Raw genomic sequence first — 8,928 nt, forward strand, 5'->3', positions numbered from 1 at the left:
CCTCAGTGTTCACCAAACTCTGCTTTTCACGCTCTTGCCATCAGAACAGCGAGCGCTCTCCCTACAACCCTGACCACAACTACTCCAAAGAAAAGCTATCTCTAAAATCTTCCTCGGAGCACTTTTTAAGTTAAAAAAAAACAACAAAAAAAACAAAAAGGCTCGCACGGGACAGGCAGGAAGCAGAGCGGGCAAGGCGGAGGCAGAGCTCGCAGCGCGCCTTCTCGGCCCGCTCCCCCGCACCTCCGCTCGCAAAAGGAACACGAGCTCCAGCGCCGACACCGCCGCGCCGTGCTCCGCACCGCACCGCACCGCGCCGCTCCCGCCCCTCCTCCCAACCCCGGCGCTGCGCACCACTCACAGCCGATCTCCCCCTCCTCTCCATCCCTTTGGAGCCGGCGGCGGACGAGGAGCTCTGCGAGCGCGTCCAGGTGCGGCGGGAACCGAGCGCGGTGGGCTGCAGGGAGATGAACTCGGAGCTGGAGTCCACGATAGCGAAGGGGGCCGGGGCGGGCGCCGCAGCTGCGCAAGACCACCATGGCGGCGGGATCCCTCCACGGCGACGGCTTCCTGACACCTTACCCACCCCCTCGCCGCCCGAGAACGGCCTCGCCCCCGCTCCGCTCCCCGCTCCGCTCCCCGCTCCGCTCCCCGCTCCGCTCCCCGCTCCGCTCCCCGCTCCGCTCCCCGCGTTTTCGGAGGCTCGCTGGGTTCGCTCTGCCCGCGGCCTCTTTTTTCCTCCGGCCGCGAGTCCCAGCCCGCCTAGCGGAAGGACACGTGCGTCGCGCTGCGTCCATTTGAGTTTCGGCGCGGAAACGCCGCCGCGCGCCACTCGGGCGCCACGGCATTGGCTAAACGACGCGCTCCGCCAGCAGGGGGCGTGGCTGCCAGCGGGGGGCGGGCGCTGTGCCGCCGGGTGGGCCCGGCCATGGAGCCGCCGTCTCCGTCTTCGTACTCGGCGGCAGTGCCTCCCCGAGCTGCCTGTGTCTCTACAGCAGCTGCTACTGGTAAGGGGAGAGCCGGGAAAGGCCCCGAGGACGGGAGGCGGTCGCAGGATGGCGGCGGGCGTAGCACGGTGTGGGCCCTGAGGCAACGCTGGTGTGCGGCGGTGGGGCCGCGTAAGGTGGGGAGCCGCCCCCAGAGGAGTTGAGTCTGTTGGGAATGTGGGAAGGAGGAGTAAAAATCCCGCCCTTGGTGTTTTACAGCGAAGAGAACGTGTGGAAGCTCTGCGAGTACATCAGGAGCCAGGATCGCTACCCTCTGGAAGAGTTCTATGCTGTTTTCATATCCAACGATAGGAGGATGGTGAGCGGTCGCGGTCTGAATGCGGCGGAGGCTGTGAAGCCCCGCCTGGGGGCTCCCCCGCACCCTTACGCCGCAGCCTTTAAGCCACTGCCCAGCGCAGTGGAGATGTGACCCCTGGCATTCCAACCCCTGGCTGCCCTGGGGGGACGTGGCCCTACGGCCCTTCAGAATCCAGGATCAGGTGTGTTCAGACCTCCCACTGTGAGATGTGGTTGTCTGATGTGCTTGGGCTAAAGGGGGGAAGCGTGGTGTCCCTGTAGGTGGTGGGGAAACCCTGCCTTGTCACCTGGAAGTGGAGAGGAGTGATGAGATAGTATGGTTCAGAATAGTATCCGATGCTCCTAAGATGTAGGAGCTAGCAAAACTGTTCTGCCTGCAGCAGTGAGAGAAGGCAATGCAGTGGATCGTTGAGATTCATCTGTACGGAGCTGCAGTGTTTCATTTCAAATCACTTAACTTTCAGATTCCACTCTGGAAACAGAAATCAGGGCATGGAGATGAACCTGTTGTCTGGGTAAGGCCTTTTGTTTTCTTTATTTTTTTTGGTATTTGATAGCATGTTTGATAACTGACGTTTGCATAGCCATATTGTGGGCAGTGTTATCCACATTTCCTGTAACATCTGTGTATCAGTAAAATACTTTTTCAGTGTGCAGACAGATGACTACTGGCACAGCTTGCCCAGAGGCTGTGGAGTCTCCTCCTTAGAGATCTCCAAAAGTCTCTTGGATGTGGACCTGTGCATCCTGCTCTGGGTGTCCCTGCTGGAGCAGGGGTTGTGCCACATGGACACTGAGGTCCCTGCAGCTTCAGACATTCCATAGTTCTGCATCAGCGTTTATTATTTTTCTGCAGCAGATTCATTAAGAGCCAAAGTCCAGTGTTCCTTCTTATTGCTCATAGGAAAATAACAGTGAGACACAAATCTTCAAATGACTGACCTTAACTTTGGTAAGAGTGTATAACAAATCTGTGAAAATTACCATCTGGATTTGTTGGGGCCACCAGCTCTGTAGAATCTGTAGTAGAAGTCTGTATTTGTAAGTAAAAGATGGACGTAAATACCTACATAGGGTTGATGTAGGATTGAAAAATGTAAGCATTACCTGTCTTCAAGATTCGGCGTTTAAACTGCCCTTAAGTGGTGTCTTTGGAGTGTAGTTTGATTGTGAATGCGGTTTAGCCTCTATGGAATCTCTTTTACCTATGCAACATTACAGAGTTGTTCCACTAAAAAATCCTCTCCGTTTTGTGTGGCTGTGTTTCTGAAGTTTAGCAAAAGATATCTGCAAGCTTCCTAACTGCAATTGCAGAATCATTAATTCTCTCCGAAAATATTTCTGATATTTCCGTGGACTGTGGCATTTCACAGAATGGCCTGGGTGGGAAGGGACCTCAAGGATCATCAAGTTCCAACCCCCCTGCCGTAGGCAGGGCCACCAGCACCCATGGTTAATACTAGACCAGGCTGCCTCATCCTACCTGGCCTTGAACACCTCCAGGGACGGGGCATCCACAACCTCTCTGGGCAGCCTGTTCCAGCACCTCACCACTCTCATAGCGAAGAACTTCCCCCTGACATCCAACCTAAATCTTCCCTCCTTCGACTTCAAACCATTTCTCCTTGTCCTGCAGTTATCTACCCTTTCAAAGAGTTGATTCCCCTCCTGTTTATAGGCTCCCGTTAGGTACTAGAAGGCTCCTTGATTTGCTGTCTTCCTCAAGGAGGACTCAGAGCCTGTGCAGTTTTGGCCGTATCCTTTTGGTCACTGATGGCAATAATGATGAAACCAGGAAAACAGAGAATTTGGTCTTCAGAGCAGATGTATTTTCATTCCATCCTTTAGCAGTTCAAATTTGATTGTTGATACTGCACAGCTATAAAATAATAATGACCAAAAAATATCTGCAGAAAGTCTGCAAATACCTTCCATAGTCTTGCAGTAGCAGTATTTCCATAAGTACACATAATCACAACCGTAGCTTTGAGCAAATTTGCTTGTGTTGAATATGAGCCCTAGGTAGCTGAGAGTTGATGGGTTTAGTCTCAGACTTGTGTAACTCCTCCATATTGCTGAGTGGATGTCTCTCTCGACACAGGTTGAGATGAACCCTAGAAGAAGAAATTCCCCAGACGGGCGGGGGGGCGGCGGCCGAGCCGGGAACTCCCAACGCCGCCCGGGCCCTCGCCTCGCCGCCGCCCGCGGCGCGCACTCGCATCCTCCCGGCGCCTCGCTGCCCCGGGGCGGCCGCGCGGGGAGGACGGGCAGCGGCGGCCGTGCCTCTGCCTCCCTCGCGGGGAGCGGGGGCGGAGCCGCTCGCTGCCCCGCCGCCGCCCCGCCCGTCGGCGGCGGACACCCGGCGGAGGCCGGTCCGGGCCCGCGGCGGCGCCCGCTAAGTTAGCGCCCGCCTGTCAGCTTCTTCCACCCGCGGCTTTCCGCACGTGCCCGGCCCTGAGCGACGGCGGCGCGGCGCGGTCCCGAGCCGCCGTGCCGCGGGCGGGGGAAGAGACGACCCGCACAGCCCCGTGCTCTGGCTAGAGGTGGAACTTGGACATCTTCCTCCAGCCGTCTCTGGACACGTCGCTGTTAGCTGCCACCGAGATACTTTGCAACGCACCGTGATTACATAGTATGTAGGCTGCTCCGAAAGTCATGCCGCCCGCTGCTTTCCTTGGAAACGACAACAAACACAAAGAGCACAGTAACACCGGAGGACAGAGCAACTTCTCAGCTGAAAAATGCTATTTTTCAACAGCCACACCATCAGCTATGTATTTTTGCCAGCAGTGAACGGCTGCACGCTGCGCTCACAGAGATGTGCACTACTGGAGCTCACCTGCTGTTTCTCAGCGTTTCACCAGCCACCACCTCCCTGTGCTCACATCCCATTTTGGTGTCTGTAAGCATTCAGCAGCATCCATTTCTTCTAGAAGAAGAAATTCCCCAGTACTTACTAAAAAGTGATTCGCATGGGACTTTAAACGTAGAAAGAGTGAAGCTTTCTGGCTACAGAAATCTTAGATCTTACACAGCCCATGTTATGCAGGGAAGAAATAGTTGGCACTAGCATTTGCTTCTAAAAGCTTGTCTTTTAAAAAGGAGGGTTGATCGCTGAACCGGGCAGCAGCCCAAATCAGCCTGAGCTCAGATGGAGTTTTTGTAAAGCTTGTAGTTAATTTTTTCATGTACTTCGTAACAGACTTTTCTAAATGTTGTTTTTGCATACAGTTGCATAGGTAAATTGGTCTGTGAAAATAGCTTGCCCGAGATCTTACTCATTCATTTCTCAGTCTTCTTTGCTTAGGGTTGTGCTCGAGTGTCAAAAGACAGCGCTTCAAACTTTTTGTGAGTGGATTTAGTGTTCTCTGTAGTAAACTGCCAACTACCTTCAGTTTAGCTTTGGAAAGCTGCAGTGTAATGAACAAGGTAAATAACTCCAGTTTCTCTAAGCCTCCGCCGTGCCTGTGTTACTTATGTGTTAAGGAATAAAATAGCTGGTATAAGGAATAGTTTAGCTTTAGTTTGGCTGTCCAGGCTTAAATCAAAGGAGACCGTAAAGAAATGGGATGAATACCAAGGTTTACTGAAGAGTAACAAGGGTGAGGTGCCATTAGGAATCCTCTCTTCTGGTGGCAGAGATGTCTGGGCCTAAATTTCAAGGACAGAAATGATGGAAAGGAAAGGAGCTGTAGCTTCTGCTTTTAGGACAATTTTTTTTTTTTCCTCTCTCTTTCAGTTTCTGATAAACAGCTGTTTAAACGATGAAATTCTTCTCAGGACTACCATGTTATCCTACTTCACGTTCCGGGTGGAGAGCAGAACTTTGTTTATGACCTTGACACTGTGTTGCCATTTCCGTGCCCTTTTGAGATGTACAGCGCGGAGGCCTTTAGGCCGGATGACAGCCTTCATCCAGAATTTCACAGGTGCTGACAACAAAAATAAAGACCACGGATGGTATTTCCTGGAGACTTAAGTTGAAGTTCTGTCTGTGGATAGACAGTGAGAGAAGTTTCTGCTATATTTCAGGAAGCTAAATGCACTGCATTATGTCTCTAAAGCTCTTTACCTAGGGGTTGCCATCTTTTAGTTATCGAAAGCCCTTCTCTTCCCTGCTCTAATTTCTTGGGAGCTAGTTTGCTGCTTGGCACAATGTTTGTGAGTTAAGTGTTTAACTAAATTAATGCTGTTCAAGAGGAAGAAGAGCTCTTGTTCAGAATGCCTAATTAATCACACAGAATCACAGAATCACAGAATTGTAGGGATTGGAAGGGACCTCCAGAGATCATCAAGTCCAACCCCCCTGCCAAAGCAGGTTCCCTACAGCAGGTCGCACAGGTAGGCATCCAGGCAGGTCTTGAACATCTCCAGAGAAGGAGACTCCACCACCTCCCTGGGCAGCCTGTTCCAGTGCTCCATCACCTCACTGTAAAGAAGTTCTTGCGCATGTTTGTGCGGAACTTCCTATGCTCCAGTTTCTGGCCATTTCCCCTTGTCCTGTCTCCACTCACCACTGAAAAGAGTCTGGCCTCGCCATTCTGCCCCCCACACCTTAGATATTTATAGACCTGGATCATGTCCCCTCTCAGTCTTCTCAAGGCTGAACAGGCCCAGTTCACTCAGCCTTTCCTCATAGGAGAGATGCTCCAGGCCCATCACCATCTTCGTGGCCCTCCGCTGGACTCTTTCCAAGAGATCCTTGTCTTTTTTGTACTGGGGAGCCCAGAATTGGACGCAGTACTCCAGATGAGGCCTCACCAGGGCAGAGTAGAGGGGGAGGATCACCTCCCTCGACCTGCTGGACACGTTCTTTTTAATGCACCCCAGTAAGCCATTGGCCTTTTTGGCTACAAGGGCACACTGCTGGCTCATGGCCAACCTGTCATCCACCAGGACACCCAGGTCCCTTTCCGCAGAGCTCCCCTCCAGCAGGTCATCCCCCAGCCTGTACTGGTGCATGGAATTATTCCTCCCCAGATGCAAGACTCTACACTTGCTTTTGTTAAACCTCATCCGTTTTTTTTCTGCCCAGCTCTCCAGCCTATCCAGGTCTTGCTGAATGGCAACACAGCCTTCAGGCGTGTCAGCCAATCCTCCCAACTTCGTATCATCAGCAAACTTGCTGAGGGTGGCCATTATCCCCTCATCAAGGTCATTGATGAAGATGTTGAACAAGACCGGACCCAGCACAGACCCCTGAGGAACACCGCTGGTTACAGGCCTCCAACCAGACTCTGCACCACCAACAACGACCCTCTGTGCTCTGCCAGTCAGCCAGTTCTCAACCCACCTCACTGTCCCCTCATCTATCCCACACTTCCTCAGCTTTGTTATAAGGATGTCTATGACTATGTCTTATATCTTATGACTAACAAATATGTGACAGTGGTATTACATGCACACATCATTTGATACAATTTTTCACCATTTTAATATTTATTATTTATTTATTTGATGCATTTATTTGATGTTTTTCATTATTTCATTATTGTTTAGGAAGATCAGAATGATTCGAGCAGATTTGTCCTTGAAGACATTTGCTTCAGACAGATCTCATATGGAGGATGCAAATGGGAAATGGCAGAAACCTCCTCCTTCATACCCTTGCATTGAAACTGCTGGTAAGATGACAGAGTTCATAGAATCATAGAATCACCAAGGTTGGAAAAGACCTAAAAGATCATCCAGTCCAACCGTTCACCTATGCCCAATAGCTCCCACTAAACCATGTCCCTCAACACAACATCCAGCCTTTCCTTGAACACCCCCAGGCTCGGTGACTCCACCACCTCCCTGGGCAGTCCATTCCAGTGCCTGACCACCCTTTCTGAAAAGTAATACTTCCTCATGTCCAGCCTGAATCTCCCCTGCCGTAGCTTGAAACCATTCCCTCTGGTCCTATCACTAATGACACGAGAGAAGAGGCCGACCCCCAGCTCACTACAGCCTCCCTTCAGGAAGTTATAGAGAGCAATGAGGTCTCCCCTGAGCCTCCTCTTCTCCAGGCTGAACATTCCCAGCTCCTTCAGCCTCTCCTCATATGGCCTGTGCTCCAGACCCCTCACCAGCTTTGTTGCCCTCCTTTGAATATGTTCCAGGGCCTCAATATCTTTCTTGCAGTGAGGGGCCCAAAACTGGACACAGTACTCGAGGTGCGGCCTCACTAGTTCTGAATATAGGGGAACAATCACCTCTCTGCTCCTGCTTGCAACGCTGTTTCTGATGCAAGCCAGGATGCCATTGGCCTTCTTGGCCACCTGGGCACACTGTCGGCTCATGTTCAGCCGAGCATCAATCAATACCCCCAGGTCCATTTCTTCTACACAGTCCTCCAGCCACACCGCCCCAAGCCTGTAGCGTCGCCTGGGGTTGTTGTAGCCGAAGTGCAGGACCCGGCATTTGGCCTTGTTGAAACTCATCCCATTGGCTTCAGCCCAGCTCTCCAGCCTGTCCAGATCCCTCTGTAGGGCCTCGCTACCCCCAGGCAGATCCACACTTCCAGCCAATTTGGTGTCATCTGCAAATTTACTGAGGGTGCACTCGATGCCCTCATCGAGGTCATCAATAAAGATATTGAAGAGGACAGGCCCCAGCACCGACCCCTGGGGAACACCACTCACGACCGGTCACCAGCTGGATTTCACTCCATTCACCACCACTCTCTGAGCCCGGCCCTCCAGCCAGCTCCTTACCCAGCCAAGAGTGTACCCATCCAAGCCTCGGGCTGCCAGCTTCTGCAGGAGAATGCTGTGGGAGACAGTGTCAAAGGCTTTGCTGAAGTCTAGGTAGACCACATCAACAGCCTTTCCCTCATTCACCAGATGGGTCACTAGATCATAGAAGGAGATCCGGTTGGTCAAGCAGGACCTGCCCTTCATGAACCCATGCTGGCTAGGCCTGATCCCCCGGTCACCCCGCACATGCCGCATGATCTCCCTCAAGACAATCTGCTCCATAGCCTTCCCTGGCACGGAGGTCAGGCTAACAGGCCTGTAGTTCCCCGGATCCTCCTTACGAACTTTCTTGTAAATGGGAGTCACATTGGCAAGCCTCCAGTCTTCTGGGACCTCACCAGTCAACAAGGAGTGCTGACAGATGATGGAAAGCGGCTCAGCTATCACCTCCGCCAGTTCCCTCAGCACTCTCGGGTGGATCTGGTCCTTCTTCAGTGCAAGCTCTGCATGAGGAAATACCCTTTGTAGGGCTTGTAAGATTCTCGAGAGTGTATTTCCTAGAAGAGGTGTCATAATAGGTGACAGTGCTCGGCCCGGTGGTGGCACAGCCCTCTGTGATGCCGGAACGGTTTTCTCCATAGCCATCATAAAATCTTCTGCTTTTATTTTAATAGAATTGACATCGAGTTGCAATTTCTCACTACTCGAGTAGATCTGAGGATAGCGTCGGCGGAGGGCACAGAGAGCAGCCTCAGCACACAAAGATTTGATATCAGCTCCGCAGTACCCTAAATAAACAAAGAATTAAGTGTTACATCAGTCTCAGGCAAAAACATGAGCCAAAGTCCAGGTTTCCAAGATGCAACATTTAAAGAATTTGCAGTCCGAAAAACAAGTGGGTTAACAGAGAATTTAAGCTATTACTGCACAGTAGGGAAGTTTTGTTC

General features: G+C 52.0%; 1 protein-coding gene across 1 annotated transcript; it reads left to right on the forward strand.

Moving 5' to 3' along the window:
* Positions 1–928: 928 nt before the first annotated feature.
* Positions 929–6,957, forward strand: LOC306944788 (protein N-terminal glutamine amidohydrolase-like; the record flags this gene model as incomplete). Its single annotated transcript, XM_079533388.1, is given in 6 exon segments — positions 929–988; positions 991–1,007; positions 1,206–1,305; positions 1,769–1,819; positions 5,085–5,233; positions 6,804–6,957. Coding segments are annotated over 6 exon segments (531 nt in total).
* Between the last annotated feature and the right edge of the window lie 1,971 nt (positions 6,958–8,928).

The sequence above is a fragment of the Tetrao urogallus genome (assembly GCF_951394365.1).
Source record: "Tetrao urogallus genome assembly, chromosome: 3".
NCBI lineage: Eukaryota > Metazoa > Chordata > Aves > Galliformes > Phasianidae > Tetrao > Tetrao urogallus.